At 45.8% G+C, this 20,783-nt stretch overlaps 1 protein-coding gene across 1 annotated transcript; it reads left to right on the top strand.

Moving 5' to 3' along the window:
- The first annotated feature begins 12,810 nt into the window (after positions 1-12,810).
- On the top strand, positions 12,811-20,267 carry TMEM271 (transmembrane protein 271). Its single transcript, XM_035141231.3, has one exon. It carries the CDS (start codon positions 13,124-13,126, stop codon positions 14,243-14,245), a length of 1,122 nt encoding a protein of 373 aa, XP_034997122.1. The 5' UTR covers positions 12,811-13,123; the 3' UTR covers positions 14,246-20,267.
- The last annotated feature ends 516 nt before the right edge of the window (positions 20,268-20,783 follow it).

Below are 20,783 nucleotides of genomic sequence, written 5' to 3'. Positions count from 1 at the left end.
ATGTGTCTTGCAAGTGTACTGTTTACAAAATAGGTGTTTTGTCTGACAAATGAGATAGATCTTTCAGGGCACCATTCACCCAGTTCTAAACACGGAGAAGTTGTACTGATTTCAATGGAAGGGGAATCAATATGTGTCTGATAATCCCAATGAACCTGGTAGAACTTCAGAGTGTTTTGTTTTATTTACAGCTTACTTAATTTGCAGTTTTTGAATACTGTTTTTCAACTACAATGGTTCTCGAAGTTGTTGAAAATAATAATAAAGCAGGGGGTGGACTAGATGACTCTCAAGGTCCCTTCCAACTCTACAATTCTATGATTTCTATTATTTAAAAAAAACAAATGTACAGGTACATGGAAATTAATTTAAAACTACCATCTGCAACTGTGCAAGTAAAACAAGAAATGCAAAAACCCAGATAGCAACTGGATAACAATGGCATGATGACAAAGTTCCAAGAATAGAAATAACACAATGAAATAGTCTGTAAAGGAAGGAAGGGAACTTGCCAACCTAACCTCAAGGAGGAGGAAATTCTAGCTTTTAGGGGCTATCAAAGAAAAGGCACTGCTTCCAGTTGATAACAATATAAATTCCTTAATTTACAGAACATGGAGCAAGGTGAGATGAACAAATCTTAATTTCAGGGGTAGGTATCCCCTGAGATTCTCAGTTAATGTTGACTGGATGGTGTCCAAATTCATTATAAACTGAATCCAGATTATGCCAGTCTTATTCAGAGTAGTCATTGAAATTAACAGGCATGACTATCATAAGCCTATTAATTGCAATGGGTTTAATCTGAGTGAAGCTTAATTGAATGTGTGTGTGTGTGTGTGTGTGTGTGTGTGTGTGAGAGAGAGAGAGAGAGAGAGAGAGAGAGAGAGAGAGAGAGAGAGAGAGAGAGAGAGAGAGAGAATAGCTAAGGATTCTTATAAATCCTAACTTTCGCAATAATGTTTGTGCCGTATGTTACCCAATCTACCCATCTCTATTCTTTTAAATTGTATGAGACTCTAAACTAGTGGCCAAAATTGTGGAAATCTTTAGGGGACGTTGTTATTTCTAAAGTTTGATGGTTCATAATGTCAGCCTTTTCTAAAAGAATACCATAACATTATATATCATTAGAAAGATTGTTTCATGCGGAATATAATGCAACATCTTTGTTCTATCAAAAGTTATAGCCAAACAAGCAGAAAAAAGGAGAGCACAACTGCCTTATGTAACAAGAAGAGGATTTTCTTAACTCACAACTGACCAATGACAATCAGAGTGAAAAGAGTGGTCTAGTTGTCTAGAAAGCCATATAATAGCCCTGTCCTGAATCCAATAGAAAACCTGTGGATCCAATTAAAGAAGCTTGTTAGTCAGAAGCAACCAAGGAATAAAGCACAATTGACAAAAGCAATCATACAATCTTGGTTTCACATTATAACACCTGACAAACTAACATCCTTGGTTCACTGCAAGGGATGCCACTGTCATAGCTGCCAAGTTATCCCTTTTTTACAGGGATTTTCCCTTATGCTGAATAGGCTTCCTCGCGAGAAAAGCGAAAACTTGGCAGCTATGGCCACTGTAGAGCTATAATTGTGGCAATGACTGCTCCCTAATAATAATAATTTATTATTTATACCCCGCCCAACTGGCTGGGTTTCCCCAGCTACTCTGGGCGGCTTCCAACAGAAAAATAAAATAAAATAATTGATTAAACATTAAAAGCCTCCCTAAACAGGGCTGCCTTCAGATGTCCTCTAAAGGTCTGTAGTTATTTTTCCTTTTGACATCTGGTGGGAGGGTGTTCCACAGGGCGGGTGCCACTACCAAGAAGGCCCTCTGCCTGGTTCCCTGTAACTTGGCTTCTCGCAGTGAGGGAACCGCCAGAAGGCCCTCGGCACTGGACCTCAGTGTCCGGGCAGAGCGGTGGAGGTGGAGACGCTCCTTCAGGTATACTGGACCGAGGCCGTTTAGGGCTTTAAAGGTCAGCACCAACACTTTGAATTGTGCTCGGAAACATACTGGGAGACAATGCAGGTCTTTCAAGACCGGTGTTATGTGGTCTCGGTGGCTGCTGCCAGTCACCAGTCTAGCTGCCGCATTCTGGATTAGTTGTAGTTTCCAGGTCACCTTCAAAGGTAGCCCCACATAGAGCACATTTCAGTAGTCCAAGCAAGAGATAACTAGAGCATGCACCACTCTGGCGAGACAGTCCGCAGGCAGGTACATCAAATGGGGGGAGCCTTTTGCGTGGTCGTGTGCAGCCCCCCGGATCCCAGTGCAGCTCCTGGTAGTTTGGGCTAGCTTCATCCTCCCCAGGCTGGATACCTGGAGGTCTCTGCCTACCTCAGCCAATCACCCAATCCCGCCTGGGGAGGCACTGCCAGGGGATCAGCCAGGTAAGGGGAGGGACCGTCCTCCCCACACAACAGAAGGTGAATCTTACCTGCGAAGCGGCAGTCAGCTCCAGAGCTTCTTCCACCCTCCCCTCCATCAGTTAAGTCTTCTTTTGCAGGTTAACCTCTTCTCCACAGTTGCGCAGGCACTGCTACGTCAGAGTCGCTGTTGAAGGGCCGGAAAGGAATTTTCCTGCATTGGCAGGTTTTGCCTTTCCTATGGCAAAACATCACAACTTTGACGGTTTCAGGCCTTGGGTGGAATCCTTTAATTTATCTTCCCTAAATGGGGGGTGGAGCAGTGACCCACGCCCCCTTTGCGGCGGTGATCCCAGGGTTCCCCGTTAAAGGGGTCTTGAGGGGAGGCATTGGCCATACGCCCAGAGGTTGTCATTGCTCTCCCCTCCAACGGCGGCGAAACGGGGGGGGTGGGCTCTCTGCTTGAACGTATGTTCTCTAGAACGAGCCCAATCCTCACACATTCTGGATAACCCTGATGTCTCCCAGATCCCCAGCTGGGGACTGGGTAGGATAAATGCCCAATGCCTGAGCCAAGGTCTCCCTACATCTGAAACCTAATAAAGTTGTGGCCAATTTGAATCCCATAGCACATTGTCTTGAGTCACTATTATTGAGTCACCTGGGGTTGGGGGGGGGGACAAAACACACAAAAGGTTTGTCCACACAAAAGGTTTCTACCCTAACAGAAATTGTGAGAAGTTATGAAATACCATTTATCATGTTTTTCTGTGTGTAACTTTTTTATTTGGCTATAATTTTTGATGAAATAAAGGTAATTCAACATAGTGCATTACAATATATTCTGCATTAATTTATCTCTCTAAGGATATATAATGTTATGGTATTATTCTAAAAATGAGACTGATGTTGTGAGTCTCAGAAATACGTATTTTCCAAAAGGTTTCCACAATTTTGGCCAATAGTGTAGCTCATCCAATCCAAATTCATATCTTGGAAAAAAGCCTAGCAGACCTTTAATGCAGGTTCACACACACAAAACACACCCCAATTTGGTAGTACTGTAATATTGCATGATTAATGGTGTGCTCCCATTTCAAAAGCTGAAAAATACAAGAAAATATACATGCTATGGTATGGCAAATACAAAAGGTTTTCTTTTAGGAAAGGCGCCACAAAGATGAAGTAAATAAATAAGTCAAAGACAAGCTTTACACAATTGGCAAGTGGTAGAAGCAATTTCCAAAGAGCTCTTTTCAGCAATCGAAAGCAGAAGAGTTACTAACAGGAAAGGCAAATCTCAGTGGCATTCTGCATGACACAGGCTTATAGCTTGGTGGAAGATAAAAAGGCACTTATCTCATCTCTTTCTCTCTCTTCATCTCTCACCATGTCAAAATTACCACCCGGGGGGGGGGGGGGGGAGAGGTGAGTGGATTGCTAGCCACAAAGGCAACATATATACGTTCTTGAGATATTTCCGGATGTTGAGTTTGATGATTTGTATGCCACGTTATATAAGCACACCCAAAGCAGCTCACAACACAACAGTAATACAAAAGCAAAAAAGACTTATCAGTACATTATTACCACAAGCAGTCTAAGATCACTTTATTTCAATGACAATCCAAATAAACAATTCATTTTGATTAGAACAATCTAGTGAAATCCACCAGAAGTTATTTTTTAATCAACGTTTGTATCCTTCTTCCTTTATTAGTAAGAAAACCTGAATTATGTTAAAATTAAGCAATTTTAGCTTATTATTTCGGGGGGAGGAGGAATTCTGGTGGAAAATAGGCAGAGGTTAAAGAGCTTTTGATTCCCTTTTGCTTTGGGGGGTGGAGTGATTTAAACACATGCTGGAAGGACTCACTCACTGAAATCAGTAAGATTTGTAAATCCTTCACTTTCTATTCATGTAAGAAACTTACATGAAGTGAAATCCAGCACACATGTCTCTTTCCCAACCACAAGCTTCCCTTCTCCCTGTGCTTCAGGAAACCCTGGGGTTCCTTAGAAGCTTATCAGAGCTTAATTTATAACCAAAATGAGACGTTTCAAAGCTCCCTCACTACAAGTGGCATCAATAGTGGTGGGGAATCATTCTATGTGTGTCCTGGCCTGTGGGAAGGATGATAGCTTTGTGACACACAGCACACACTTTGCTTGCAAAAGCTTCTGTGTTCCATCCCGGGCAAGTTTGCCACTGTGATTCCATGTAGGGGGAAAACTGTTGGATGCACCAATGGCCCAGCTCACTTTAAGGCAATTTAAGGCTACTCGGAGGTTCCTCAGCAGGAAGATCAGTAATGGGAGATAAACATTTCTGTGTCCATCATTACCCTTCTCCCCAATAATGCATAACCGCAGCAGCATGTTGGGCGAGTTCTGCTCATGGGGCATGAGTGGGGATTTGCCCTAGAACAGAGGTGCCATGCATAGTTTAAACCAGGCATCCCCAAACTGCGGCCCTCCAGATGTTTTGGCCTACAACTCCCATGATCCCTAGCTAACAGGACCAGTGGTCAGGGATGATGGGAATTGTAGGCCAAAACATCTGGAGGGCTGAAGTTTGGGGATGCCTGGTTTAAACTGAAATGTGACGTGCCTCTTCAACACGAGCTCAAAACTTCATTTCCCACCTGTTATGTATCCACTGGTCTGTGTTTGCCTGAGCTTCAGTCTGGAGTAAGGAATCTGAGCTCCTGTGTTGTGATTCGATACATGATATCCAATCACAGAACATTTCAGGATTTCGGCCTCTGCCATTGGCCCTTAAACTCTGAGTCATGATTTGCAGCTTGGAAGTCTATACAGCCAATCATGTAGGGAGTGGGAGTGGCCCAGGCCTTCAGAAATGTATAAGCAGTTGCTTTGCCCCTGTTGTCCAGTTATGTAGTTCAATAAAGGTTCTTGCTGTTATCACTGTGTCTTGCCTTGTGGGAACCCATCTACACTTCACCACCCCTACCCCATACCATTATTTTCATTGAGAGCTGGAGTTCACAGAGGCTACGATTTAGGAACCCCCTGCCTTTTAAGTGCTGTATTTTATATGCAGTTTGTTAGAACCTATGTCACCCACCGTCAGAATCACTGAACTGAAAATGTTGCAGGAAGCACTCTAGCCAATTTGCTGTGTGAGAGAGAAAAAAATGGGGAGAGATCTCTCCTGCTTTCTCATTGCCCTTTCATTCACTGAAGGTGCGTCCAAATACCGTCCTCAGTACAATCAGCAAGTTTGCTTTCCTCTGGGGATATGTTCCCAGGCGTGATTACAAGCAGCAAGGCTCTGACAAGGAGCAGCCTCCCGTTGGAATCAGCTGTGAAAATATATCCTGAAGAATTGCCACTAAGAGAACAACTCTATCTCATGAGGCCTCCAAATTGATTGCTCGTGCAGGAAGAGGATGGAGGAACATTTTCAAGAGCGCGCCTATAACAGAAAACAGTGCCTGGAGTGTATGATTTGGTGCACTGGCAGTGGGAAAAAGCAAATTTAAAGCCAGTGGTTTTGTCAAGAAAGGGACTGAAAACAGAACAGCAAGTGCCATAACAGAAACTATGCCAATATTTGATCCAGCCCCATTCAGGGTATTATATATAAGGCTCTTCTGAATGGTTTTGTTTCGAAAAGGATCTTCTAGACCTAAAAAGGTAGCAAAAGAAAACTACAACTAAAGGTTCAAGCTGGTGCTAAAGGATCTGGATATTTTTAGTTGGGGGTGCAATATGGCTAAAGGGGGATTGACAGAGGTTTATAATAATTATATCTAGATAAAAATGCATTTCTTGTAGTGTATTGGAATTTGATCCACTGGACGCAAGACAGAAGAAAAATATTTCTTTGCACTTTGTAGATTTCCTGGATGTACTGCTGGTGTACACTGTTTAAATGGCTTCAGTTTTAAAAATGGAAAGGGGGAGGGAGGATTAGCCAGATTCATGGAAGATAGGCATACAGCAGCTTTCATCCATAATGGTTAAAACAAAATTATAATACCGGTAGTGAGATTATAATAGTGAATTCAAGGTGGTGAGTGCCAACAGAACTAAAAAGGGGATACTGAGAAATAAGAGGGAGGTTGCAGATTTATTTGGTGTTTTTTGTTTGTTTGTTTTTTGGTGAAACCCAAAGTTTAGGGAAGTAAAATAAAGGAATAAAAATAGGCAACCCTAACACGCGGGTGGCGCTGTGGTCTAAACCACAGAGCCTAGGGCTTGCCAATCAGAAGGTCGGCGGTTTGAATCCCCGCAACGGGGTGAGCTCCCGTTGCTCAGTCCCAGCTCCTGCCAACCTAGCAGTTCGAAAGCACACCAGAATCCAAGTACTGTAGATCAGGCATCCCCAAACTGTGGCCCTCCAGATGTTTTGGCCTACAACTCCCATGATCCCTAGCTAACAGGACCAGTGGTCGGGGAATATGGGAATTGTAGTCCAAAACATCTGGAGGGCCACAGTTTGGGGGTGCCTGAAGTAGATCATAGAATCATAGAGTTGGAAGAGACCACAAGGGCTATAAATAGGTACCGCTCCGGCAGGAAGGTAAATGGCATTTTCGTGCACTGCTCTGGTTTGCCAGAAGCGGCTTAGTCATGCTGGCCACATGACCTGGAAGCTGTACGCCAGCTCCCTTGGGCAGTAAAGCGAGATGAGCACCACAACCCCAGAGTCGTCCGCGACTGGACCTAACAGTCAGGGGTCCCCTACCCCTTTACCCTAACACACATGCACACAAAGAAACCACAACCCAGTGAGGACTGGGCATGTTCAGTGGCCATGGAATGCCAGAATGGAACAAAGACTCAAAAGACTCATGGCTGGAAGACTCAAAAGAAGCCATACCGCAACATTTTGTTGCAGGTTACATTTGTAAATTCTAAAATTTCCAGATACAGCAGACAAATGAGGGAGATTCATCAGCTTCATGACCAGCTTCTAGAGGCATTTGGTTGGCTATTGCTAAACAGATAATGCTGCTGCTGCAGGGTGCGTTTTACATACCCTATTGACACCAGCTCAAATACAGATGATCATTTCCCAAGTGGCAGGTACCTATCATGGTTCATGCACAAAATGACTTAGTAACACCTCTTTCCCCTGGCTTTTGACACCAAAGAGGTATATTTTTAGGAGCCAAACTATTTCTGTGATTGTAAGTTGCTTTAAACTGTTTTTAACATTGCCTTTTAATAGTTGTGTGTCTCTGTGTATGCATTTGCTTTTCTGTCTTATCATATCAATGCATAGTATGTTACAGACACACGACTGTAAATAATAATAGTAACGTAACTTATTCCTCCGATTTATTCTTCTGAGCCTTAATTTTAGCTCCCCTCCCACTCTAGTTTCCTATCTGTTGTCTTTTTGATTGTGTTTTCTTATTCTGCTAAGTTATTTTCATTACCTTACACTGCCCCACCTTGTCACATGTACGGATGAGTTTTTGGGTTTTTTTCAGTCTGTTACACTTATTTTCTTGTTATAATATTTTCCCATTTATTCTATATGTAATGTCCAGTCCTCTTTTAAATTATCATCTTTATTTCTTAATCTATTTGTCATGGTCAGTTCTATATATTCTAATATTTTAAGGTGACATTCTTCTCTTGATGGTACTGCATCTATTCTCCACTTTCATGCTACCAGAATTCGGGCAGCTGTAATCACATACATCCATAGAGTTGTTTGATTGGGGGGGGTTCTATTGTTATTATTCCCAAAAGAAAAGCTCCTGGGTTTTTAGGAAAGGTTCTTTTAAAAAAAAATCTTAAGTTCATTATAAACAATCTCCCAAAATTATTCTGTTATTCTACAAGACCACCATGAGTGATAAAATGTGTCAAACATTTGCCTTTTAATTGTTGTAACACGTCCTGGTACCTTAGGGTGAAGGGTGGGGTGGTGGTGGTGATCTGATCACCTGGAGCTGCCGTGTGTAGACTCCTCTGCTACAACCAGGGACTTCTGACATTATGGGAGTAAGAAACATGCATGCATGCATCCTGCTGCATGAAAATATATGCATTGCTGTGAGTCTACAGGTGCCAGGCACCCCTAATCCCCAGTGTTAAAAGCTAATCAAGTCAGGCTAACTTCCTGTAATCAGGTAATCGCCTAGGTGATGGGCCATTAAGTAAAGGAGAAGGGGCTCTCTGTGAGATGGCAAATGGGTGGCACTCCTCCCCCAGCTCATGGTTAGAAGGACAAAAAGCACAGTATAGAGTGGAGAGTCTATGTTACGTGAGGTAGAAAGTCCCTCTCTCTTTGGCGATCACTCATAGCCGAGTAAGATTGTCTTCCATAAACACCTTTTTAACAATGAGTCCGTAAGTGACTGTGGAGGCCAGTTCTGGAACCCCACATCCTTCCACAGTGGGGACATTGGTTTCCGGGCAGGAGTTGATCACAGTGAGGGTTTGCCAAGCATGCCTTCCTCTTAGCACGTAAAGCAGCAAACTGGAGAGGCAGAGCGCAATGCTTGATTTCTGCTTGAATCCAAGGCTGTGGCTATAGGAGAAAGAAGACCCTCTTGGGGTGTTAATGCTGTGAACCCCTTCATCGTAGGCTCAGGTTGTCTGGGCTGCATCAATAGGAGTATAGCATCTAGATCAAGGGAAGTAATAGTACCACTGTATTCTGCTCTGGTCAGACCTCACCCGAGTACTGTGTCCAGTTCTGGGTAACACAGTTCAAGAAGGATACTGACAAGCTGGAACGTGTCCAGAGGAGGGCAACCAAAATGGTCAAAGGCCTAGAAACGATGCCTAATGAGGAACGGCTTAGGGAGCTGGGTATGTTTAGCCTGGAGAAGAGAAGGTTAAGGGGTGATATGATAGCCATGTTCAAATATATGAAAGGATGCCATATAGAGGAGGGAGAAAGGTTGTTTTCTGCTGCTCCAGAGAAGCGGACACGGAGCAATGGATTCAAACTAAAAGAAGATTCCACCTAAACATTAGGAAGAACTTCCTGACAGTAAGAGCTGTTCGACAGTGGAATTTGCTGCCAAGGAGTGCGGTGGAGTCTCTGTCTTTGGAGGTCTTTAAGCAGAGGCTTGACAGCCGTCTGTCAGGAATGCTTTGATGGTGTTTCCTGCTTGGCAGGGGGTTGGACTGGATGGCCCTTGTGGTCTCTTCCAACTCTATGATTCTATGATATGTGTAAATGAACTAAATATCATAAAGACATCACAGTCGCCATCATGCCTCATTCCCCAAAGGAAAAACAAACCCTGGGTAAGCTCCTGGAACACCTGGAATTTCACACCACTCAGAGACTGGGGTAGTGTATTTGGGTGGCATATTTTAACTATTTGCACCAGAGAGAGTGTGAGTGCACACCGAATCCAGAAGTGCCGGAACAGGTTACTTCCAGGTTTCGGCACTCGCGCATGCGCAAAACCACTAAATCACGCTTTGCGCATGCTCAGAAGTGCTGAATTGCGTCACGCATGTGCACAGATGCGGCGCTGCAGGTTGCGAATGTGCCTCCCGCACGGATCAGGTTCGCAACCCAAATATTGGTCACTTTCATGCAAAAGAGGGGGAGGGGGAGGGGGAGAGAGATTGCAAAGAGTGTGGTGACTATAGAGGTAGGAAAGGAAATTGATACAGTTCTCACTTAAGGTTTACTTAACCTGACTTGCACTTAGCAAAACCAAGCCTTATGAGGAACAGTTGAGAGAGTTGGGTATGTTTGTTCATATACCACCCTGCCTGGATAAAAAGAGACCGAGTGGAGAGATGATAGCCATCTCCAAATATCTAAAGGGCTGCCACGTAGAAGATGGAGTAAGCTTGTTTTCTCCTGCTCTGGAGGGTAGGACCCAAACCAATGGCTCCAAGTTGCAAGAAAGGAGATTCCAACGAAACATCTGGAATAGCTTTCTGACAGTAAGAGCTGTTTGACAGTGAAATGGACTCCCTCAGGAGGTGGTGGACTCTCCTTCCTTTGAGGGTTGGATGGTCATCTGCCATGGATGCTTTAGTCGAGATTCTTGCATTACTGGGGGTGGGACGAGATGACCCTTAGTATCCTTTCCAACTCTACAATTCTATGATTCTATGGGTAATATCTCTCCCTGCACCTTTAGCATAACTCTTGGTGACTAAAAACCTCAGTCTATGCTGTATTCTCTTTATAGGTCTGAAAATTTCCAATTGTAATATCCAGCTGTTGAGTGTGGACTTTTTTATATTAGATATTTCAACTGAACTCCAAATGTGAAATTCAGCCTCGAAGTCAGTCTGTCATCATTGTATTAGTATTTGGCAGGCTTCTAGAATGAAATCTAATAAACAGCCAGCTATTAGATATTCAACTCCGTTGCATGTGAGCTTTGGAATGCAAATCAACGTCAAATAAAGTCAGCTGTTAATGCTGGGGGGGGGAGACCCCACTGTGGAGCAGGGGATGCATATACCACCTTCTTTAATGGGGAATATTCCTTCCTCCTGTTCTGCCTTCCATGCGAACGAGAAACTGGATTAAAGGGAGTTTAAGGTCTTCTGTATGCTGAGTAATTGTTAGTATGAAAACCGCTTGGTATCTTCTCCTTTTTTTAATCCCAGCAAGGGAAAGGAATGTGCCGAAGAGACTGAGCTGATCTCTTCTGACTGCTAAGCAGCAGAAGCTCCTGATCAAAATCTCTGGAGAAGCGAAGGGAGGAGGGAGGAGGAAAGAGATCAAGTCCCGAAGCGCAGCAAAAGCGGATTCTATGCGGCCACCCTGTCAGGAGCGCAAAGCCTTCCATCACCTCCCCATGTTGGTTCTACGGTTCCTTTTTAATTGACAGGCGATGCTTGGGAGACGGAAAGCGCCCCTTCTAGTCAGTTTTCGGTCCTCGCCCCCCTCTTCTTTCCAAACACACACATCTCTCCCCCCCCCCCAGAGACTGTTGTGATCCTCCATAGCCCCTGGAGCCCGGTTCTCGGGGGGGGGGGGGAAGCAGAGCCCATACAGAAGCCTGTTTATAAGCTCCTCCACCGGCGTTTCCTTTCTCTTGCTCGTCAAAGCCCAGCTCACTCCTGCTCCATCCATTTCTTGCCAAACACCAGCCAGCCAGAGAGCGCGCTACAGCTATTAGCCATAGGGAAAGAGTAACATCATCATCATCAATATTAAAAGAAGAATGAGAGATGGTAAATAAAACATCATTTGGTCACCAGCAACTCCAGGGAGATGTGCACCCCAATATTATGCATGCTTACTCTGAAGAAAGACCCCACAGAGTTCAGGGGTGGTGGTGCCCCCACCCCAATAGGAAAGTGCGCAAAAAGATGCACCACAAAGAGGAGGTGGAAGAGAGCCATTGATACCACAACCTGAGCCCTACGGGCTAAACTTAACCAGCACTTTCGGCCTCCGTCCCCGATTTCCCCGACGCCTCATGCGGTTCGCCAATTTCCGCTTCTTCCCAGTTGCTTAAATTATACCACATCGCCCTTTTATAAAACATCCTCCCCCGGCATGTTAGTTAGGTGCTAAAAATGACAGCGGCGTGTATCAAAATAACTCGCTACAATGCCACGATCTCATTCGAAGGGGCGGGAATCTTTCCTCTCCTCCTCCCCCCCCCCCCACTCCCGCGCGCCCCGCTTTACAGGTGTAGCTCTGAGGAGGCAGCGGAGATTCATCATCATGTTACTAATGAATGAAAAGGCCCCCTTCCCCACCCACCCACTTTTTATTTTTCAAAGCTAACTCCGCTCCCCCCTCCCCCCGGGGCTGCGTTTCGGCGGCGTTGGAACCAGCGGAAAGCCTGTCGCTGAGGTAACTTGGGCGCCTCCTTTAGGGCGCGAAGGACTTTGCCAGGTGTAGGAGACTTCGAAGTTCTCAACCTCAGTTGGGGGTGGAAGAAGAGAGTTGCGGAGGGGGGGGGGACGGAGCTACCACTTTTGGGGGAGGGGAAGGGGGAGAAGACGCGAAAAACGACGGCACTCGTTGTGCCCTCGCGGGAAAGCTCTTTGGCTGACCTTTCTCCAACTTTCCAGTGCGCCCCCGGCGCGCGCGACTTCTGTAGACCTGCCCATCGACGCGCTCCTCCCGGTTTGGTGCGAATGGACGGCGCTACTGAGCCCCGTGGGGTGGGGTGGGGGGCGGTGGTACGAGGTCTGCATCAGCAAAGAGGAGAAACCAAGAGAAACCTCTCCCCTCCCTCCCACCGCACCCCACTTGTGCCGGCCCGGCCCCTCCCCTCCCGTCGAGCGCGTGGCTGCCCCTCTCCGAGCGGGAACTTGCTGCCATCAATAATTCATTGGCTCCCAGCAGCGGCGGCGGAGCGCGGGAGACGGCGGCGGCAGCAGCAGCAGCAGCCGCTTGGATAAGAGAGAGGGAGGCAGCGGGGCGGGGAGGGAGAAGCGTGCGCGCGAGCCGTGCTTGCCGGCTGCCTGCAGAGAGGCGAAGGCGGCGGCGGCGGCGGCAGCAGCAAGCAGCAGTAGCGGCGGCCGCTGTGGCGGTAGCAGCGAGAGCCCGAGCAACGGCGTCGTCGGCGAATTTGGACAGCTCCCTTCTTGGCGCCGCCAGCAGCAGCAGCAGCAGTACCAGCAACATTATGTCCCCGCAGCGCGCGGCGGCCGCCTCCCCGGCAAAGGCCGCCGGCGCCGAGGAGGACACGGGAGGATGAGGACAGGAGGGAGGCGAAGGAGGAGGAGGAGGAGGCGCAGGCGGTGGGAGGCGGACGAGGCGAGGCAGCGCGGAGGAGGAGGAGGAGGCGCAGGCGGCGGAGGAGACGCGGAGGATGAAGTGGAGTGTCCGGGGAGCCTGCGCCGCGCTCTCCAGCTGCCTCCTGCTCGCCTGCGCGCTGAGCGCCGCCGCCGTGGGCCTCAAGTGCTTCTCGCTGGGCTCCGAACTCAAGGGGGAGCCCTTCCGCCTCGGCAGCGCCGCCGGAGCTTTCTACTCGGGGCTGCTGCTGGCCACCGGCCTCTCGCTGCTGGGCTCCGCGCTCTTCTGCTGCCGGCAGCCCGACGACCACGCCGGCCACAGCAGCGCCGCCGTCTCCGCCGAGGGTGCGGGCGGAGCGCCCCCTCGAGGGCACGCGGGCGGCAGCGAGGTGGTGGCGGTGCCGGTGAGCGGGGATTCGCAGGCGCCGCCTCAGGCGCCACCCAAGGCGCCCGCCAACGGGCGGCAAAACTTCCTCCTGCTGGGGGCGCTGGTCTTCATGCTGGGCGTGCTGAGCGCCTTCGCCGGCGCCGTCATCGACGGCGACACGGTGTCGCTAGTGGAGAAGAAGTACTCGCACTACTGCCTCCTGCAGGCCGGAGGAGGAGCCGCAGCAGCGGGAGCAGCGCCCGCCCGGGCCAGGCCTGCGGGCGGCCCCGACGGCTCGGCGGCGGCGCTGCGCTGCCAGAAGCTGCGCGACTACCAGCGGGGCTTGGTCATCTCCACCATCTTCAACGCCCTCGAGTGCCTGCTGGGGCTGCTCAACCTGGTGCTGGTCAAGAACTACAAAGCGGCCCAGCAGCGGGGGCTGCGACGGCGCCGACGCCGACGGCACGACCACCACGGGGCGGGCGGGCGGCGGCGAAGGCGCAGGGGTCCCGGGGGCGGTGGTGGCGGTGGACGGCGTCCGCAGCGCCCCAGCCAAGGCTCCATCTTCTCCAGCGAGGACCCCGATGTGTCCCCCGGGGGCGATTGCGCCTTCCAGGCCGTGTCGTACATCAACGTCGGTGTCTTCCACGTGTTCGACGAGGCCGGCGTGGAGGTGCACTGCGGAGGCCACCCTTCCATCGAGCTGCCCGGCTACTCGCCCATGGACCCCGACCTCCAGGTGTCCTACCCATATTGCTACCCGTTGCCCAACGAGCAGCCTCCGGCCTACGAGGAAATCTACCCCCGGGAGCCCTGTGCCAACCGCATCTAGGCACCACCGGCCGGCGCCCTTTGGAAACCTGCCGCGCGGACAATCAGCCTGCTGGACTGAAAGGGGCAGGAGGCGAATTGGGGCAGAGCACGAACACTTTATTGGCAGGACCAGTAGTAGCACAAGGTGAGGCCAAAGCCACAGGTAGTAGTAGTGTGGACTCCTCCGAGAACCCTCCGTCTAAAGAGGCAGCAGGTGCCCGTAAGAGTCCTAGCATGAGACAAGGCTGGTGCACGCTGTTGGGGCGGATCTGGTGGCAAGTTGAAACATTGGTCCAGACCACTTTGGCTTCGTTTTTCTGAAGATCAGGCACACTTTCTCTTCATCGCTTCTTTGATGGAGAAGTCTTGAACAGAGTTTCAGAAAGTTGCCAGTGTTTTGCAACCTGTTGGAGGTTTCTCCAATATGTCCTTGTCGAGATTTCTCTTTTCCTGCTCCTTTTGGTTCTATCACTAAAATCTATAGCTACATCCTAGAGGTTTCAGAAAAGTGCATTTTTCTCTTGGGTTTCTTAAAGATGGCTGGGCCTACTTGGGGGATGATGCTTTTAGTACCTTTTAATTTTACCCCTTTGCCCCCTCTAGTCTGGTGGAATCTTTTCATCCATCTCTTCTTCGATATTGATTGAATGGTGAACATTTCAGGGTTGGTTTACACAGTCATATTTGGCTCGGATTTGTTTTGCTTTGTTTTACCCACACACCTGCCCCCCCCTTCAAATGAATCTTCACGATAGCCTCAGCTTTAAGAGTTACAAAATTGTGTCGTTAGAAAGCCAGCCAGAACAAGAAAAACACCCACACAAAAAAAATGTAAGGATGAATCTTTCCCTCTCAAGCAAATATATTTCTAACCCTGAAGAGAGACCGAGAGCAGTTTCGATCCAAGCCTCTTATGTTTACAGTATTCCTGGGAGATTTTATCTTTTTAAGTTTAAAATTCAGTGAGAGTTAAAACCATTGTTGGTCTTGTAAACCTGCACTTTCAAAGGGGGGGGGGGATCAACAGCAACATTTTTGTACACTAATGTGCCTGCTTTTTGTTGATAATTTCTTACTGTAAAAGCTTTCAAAAAGTCTATAGTGAAAATGTTTGGTAAAGTCATTGCAACGTAGAATTAACATATCAGTTCCTTTACTACAATAGAAATGCTATATTGAATAGAAGGAAAGTCCAGGATTGTCTCATACATTCCTTTTTGTAAACAGGTTCTGTGTTTTTAATGCAAAGCGGGGCTTATATTTATTTTTTATTTTGTTTTGAAACAGTCTAATCCTATTTTGTACACATGCAGCCAGTTATTCTTGTAAGTAGTTTCATTTTTAGTGTTACCAATTAATTAATCTGAGAAGCTTGAATAATAAGTTTTTATTTAAATATAAATACATAATATATACATATATCTATATATGCTTTGAGCAGCCTTAACTGATGGTCACAATTTTCAGCAGAGTTACCCAAACTCCTTTGAAGTATGGTTTAAAATAAAAACAACATATTCTACATCATTTAAAGCTGACAGAATTAAACAGATGAGCATTGAAAATAATAATACTGCATTAAAAAGGTTCCGATTATAGTGACTAAACTCTTGTCTAGATATTTTAATAGTTTCACCAAAAATGCTCTTTTGGAGGCAAAGCCACAGGTGACATAGGAGACCCGTGATCGACTCTCATGACGTTCATTTTACTTTTAAACAGGTGCAAGGGGCTCCAGCTTTGTTTGGAAGAGGAAAGCATTTAATATTTTCATCTTTATCATTTCTCTGATCTAAATGTCCTACCCCTAGAATTGGCTCACGTAGCCCTTCTAGAATACTGGAATTTCCCTCTGTGAGGCTAATAGCATATTCCAGGGGAATTTAAATTGGGAAACTGGCAAGAGGGGAAACATAAACACACACACACACACACACTACTAGCAGCATCGCTGCAGTTATCAAATTCAGAGCCCATTGCACCTGTTTTGAAATGAAAGAAAGATGCATTGTGAGATCTGGTCACAAATCTCGGGCATCGTGGGTGGTTTAGCCCTCAGTCTGCTAGAGAATGTCAATGAATCAGGTAGCACATGGAAGGCAATTAATTTTATTTTATTTTTTGGAGCACTGGCATAAAAAAGGAAGGCTTAATTTAGAGCTGTTCAAAAGGATGAAAGAGAGACACTTCAGCTCATATTGTTCACCTGTTCTTCTTGCTACTATGTATTAAGACAGAATTCCATTTAAAATTCCACCCCTTCATTAAGCTCCTTGTAGCAGGGACATGTCTGCTGCCTATATTACTTTGTAAAGTGCCGTGTACACTGATGGCACTATATAAATATTAATAATAATTCATTTTTAGGAGATTGCTGTGGGATGTGAGCGTTATCAACAGAGACAGTGTTAAAGGAAAACAGTTTTTTTGTCCTATTTTTGCGATGTACAGAAGATTATTTTTTGATTAAGGATCTGAACAAAGTCAAAATCTGCAGCCTTAGATTGAAAGTCCAACAGTGGTGAAAGCCTCTCTGCACTACTTTGTTATCTGAAGTTGTTTCGACTTGCACACTTTGTACAATCTAAAATGCAAAAAAAAAGCGCCTTACAACATTTAAAGCTATAGACCTTTAAAAACTAAGCAAAACCTGCACCCTAGGTAATTGAATCAAAAGCAACTAACCTGGTTCACAAAGTACTGTAGCTTCACATTTTTTTCAATGGTTAGAGCTACTGTTATTATTATTATAAATTATGTAAAACGCTCTCCTTTGCTGAGAGCAAGCACAATGCTTATCTAGTGCATAAGACTTAGTTTGAAGTACTGCACTTCTTCCTTCATTTCTTTACTCTCCAGACCAGGCACCCACAAACTTCGGCCCTCCAGATGTTTTGGACTACAATTCCCATCTTCCCCAACCACTGGTCCTATTAGCTAGGGATCATGGGAGTTGTAGGCCAAAACATCTGGAGGGCCGCAGTTTGGGGGTGCCTGCTCTAGACTGGTATAGATTCTATCTCCGTAGATCCTCGGTTCTGTCTTTTGGGCCCAGTCCACATGAAACATCTCCAACACAGCCTTTTTTATTTTAATGAATAGGAGTTGTAGAACAGGATGGCTGTACCCTTGTACTCCTCCCATCTTTATCACAGGGATATTTGGAAGAGAAGTTCCTAGCAAATGGTGTCCCCTTAACTACAGTGCAGTCAGGCCGCATTTTGGATGTGTATATATATGGCCAGGAATTTTGTAAAATAAACTGGTGCCTAAATTAAGTTTTGGAATCCCTATTGAAGTATCTAAATAAAAACAACCACATTTCTTTTTAAAAAGCTCACATTGCATACTTCTTCCTACATAAAAGTAAAGAGTGTGGTCAATGCGCTATTCATATTGGCATCTTTCAGTAGAACGAGACCAGGTCCAGACAAATAGCTAATAATGTGGTTAAAACTTCCTGGACTCGGCAGACCGCTAGTTATAGGCAAGGATCGCATAAGTACAGGGCTTTTTTGTCCCCAGCCGGAACTCACCAGAACTCAGTTCTGGCACCTCTTAGGTGGGTGCCATTGCCATTATAAAAGAACAAGCCAGCACCATTTTTTCTACAAAAATAGTGCTGCTCGTGTGTGTGTGTGTGTGTGTGTGTGTGTGTGTGTGTGTGTGTGTCCTTCCATTAGGGTGAAAATGGCTCCTAGACTAGCCATTTCTGGAGATATGCTAACATTCTATTACTTTCCATTTTTTTATCTTATTGTGGAGTGTTCAAATGTGTGATCCCATAACTGAAACGTGTAGTAGTACAGTCCAGGAACAAAATGGAAAAAAAATTCCTTCAGTAGCACCTTAAAGACCAACTAAGTTTTTATTTTGGTATGAGCTTTCGTGTGCATGCACACTTCTTCAGATACACTTGAAACAGAAGTGGTGGTGGGGGTGGGTGGGAATGGTTGATGGGCTGATGCCCTTGCTTTTCCCCCCCAGGACTAATTGCAGCCATCAGCAGTCGTTAACAGCCATCTACAGGTTTACCACTCCCATCAGCCCATCACCCATTCCCACCCACCCCCACATTAAAGAGGGCATCCCTCTTTAAGGTGCTACTGAAGGAATTTTTTTCTATTTTGCTTCGACACAGACCAACACGGCTACCTACCTGTAACTAGTCCAGGAACAGTTTGCTTTGTGATGAGCTGTTTAGACCATGGGAATGCTTTGAATACAAGGACAGCACATATATAGGGGGGTTTGGGGGGGCGAGCATGCAGACTGTTTGTCCCAATCTACCTGCGCTTTACGTGTTCTTTCCTACATGGAAACGCAATACACTCTAAGAAAGCGGTCATATTTAAGCTGGCCCTGTAGTCCTATATGGTTCAGTTAGCGTGATTTCAGCATGAATGCAGTTATAGTGGCTTCCATAAGTTTTGGAACTGGCTTCTAAACAAGAGCCCTCAAACCATTTCACTGAGCCAGAGCATACTGGTATAAGCCGATTGAGATGCTCTGTCTGGAATCCTTTAAAAAAGAAAGAAAGAAAAGAAAACCTTAAACGAGAGGCCTCATTATCTCAAGCTGTGCATGAGAAGTTAAGCGTGTATCTGGTCTATGCTACTTCAGAATGTAGATACTGGCTCACATGACTAATTGTAGCTGCAAAGCATCTACCTACGGGCTGATCAAGGTTTTCTCGCTAACCAGTTTTTATGTGCTGCGGTTTTGTTTGTTTGCAAGTAGGATAATTTAGTCATATATTCCAGCATTAGCAAGCTGAAGTGGTGCAGTCTGGGCAGGGATTTTACCACCTTGTGTGAGAGCTAAGTCTAAACCTCAAAGCCAAATCCATAGGCATAATGAACCCTAAGGACCCATCAGGCTAGTTTTTGCAAACTGCAGCCTAAATCACTGAAGCTTACGGATATATATTTTGTTGGAGTTGTTGCACTGTATTCAGCATGAATACAGTTATACAGGCTTGTTTTTGTAGGGTTTTTTAAAAAATAAAAATAAAATAATAATCTTTGGGAAATCGTAGGCAGCATGCTTCCGGATTTAAGAGGGCTCACCGTAAACAAAGTTGGAGAAACTCTACACTAGAATGTATCATAAAGTCCAACCCTATCATTTGGGACATCATGATTTCACAGAGCGCTTTTATTTTAAGTTATTTAGGATCACACCACCCACAGAGTAAAAAATAAACAAACCAAAGGCGTAATCCTCTATTGTGAAATCCATTGTTGATCTGAAGGGGATCTGCCGTCTTCAACAGTACTGTGCTCTTGAACAACTCCCATTCATTTTAATGGGAGTCCCATGAGATAATTCCCTGGTTGACTGTGCTAGGTCTATGCTTCTGAGTTTAAAACCAGGGCAGAGGCGGCTACCAGTTACATGAATAGTCTGTACATGCTATCACTCTCCCGACCCCACCTTTAAAATAACAAATTGCATCCAGTGTTAGTCCTGCTCAGAATAGACCCATAGAAAGTAGTGACTATGACTAAGTTGCATTCATTTCAAATGGGTCTATACCAGGCATCCCCAAACTGCGGCGCTCCAGATGTTTTGGCCTACAACTCCCATGATCCCTACCTAACAGGACCAGTGGTCGGGGAAGATGGGAATTGTAGTCCAAAACATCTGGAGGGCCAAAGTTTGGGGATGCCTGGTCTATACCAAGTTACTTGGATATAGCCCAACATGTATACATAAATTTCTCTCCCCAAGCCAAAAGAACAGATGTAATTGAAAGCATCACAGACCTTTATGTCTTGTGTGTGCATGGAAATTTGCCGTTATGGGTAAAGGGCATTGTCCTATTTCACAGAAGTAAGCCAGGAAGCTTCTGTGCTGAATTCCATCTTTTTGTGGGAATAGTACAGTGGGCATGATTCAGCAAACATTAGTCACAACAACCAAACCCTATCGAAAGGGATGTGATGGGACTTTTCTCAGTTCTAACTTGAGTTCCATTTTGAATGGGATTGACTCATACCTCAGTTTGGCTGGGCTGTTGTGATTATACGTTTTGGTCTTCTTAATGGCCATACTGTATAGAAATAATAATAATAATAATAATAATAATAATAATAATAATAATAATAATAATAATAATAATATTCTGCCTATCTGACTTGGTTGCCCCAGCCAATCTTGGCAGCTTCCAAAAATTTATAAAACCACAGTAAAACATCAAACATTAACAACTTCCCAATACAGGGCTGCATTCAGATGTCTTCTAAGAATCAGTTGTTTATCTCCTTGACATCTGATACCGAGAAGGCTCTCTGCCTGGTTCCATGTAACCTCACTGCCAGAAGGCCTCAGAGCTGGATCTCAGTGTCTGGGCTGAACAATGGGGGTGGGTATGCTCCTTCAGGTATACAGGGCAAAAGAAGTTTAGGGCTTTAAAGGTCAGCACCAGCACTTTTAATTGTGCTTGGAAACGTTTCCATTAAATTCATTGGGGTTAAATGTCCTTCTCTTTAGATGGAACGGGCGCCTGGTATTGAAAGGACTTCTTATGCTAGATTGGACCATCCGGGTCCAAC

The sequence above is a fragment of the Zootoca vivipara genome, chromosome 15, assembly GCF_965207765.1.
Source record: "Zootoca vivipara chromosome 15, rZooViv2.hap1.1, whole genome shotgun sequence".
In the NCBI taxonomy this organism is placed as follows: Eukaryota; Metazoa; Chordata; class Lepidosauria; order Squamata; family Lacertidae; genus Zootoca; species Zootoca vivipara.
The sequence above is the reverse complement of the archived record's forward strand: the minus strand, read 5'-3'. Positions and strand labels throughout refer to the sequence as shown.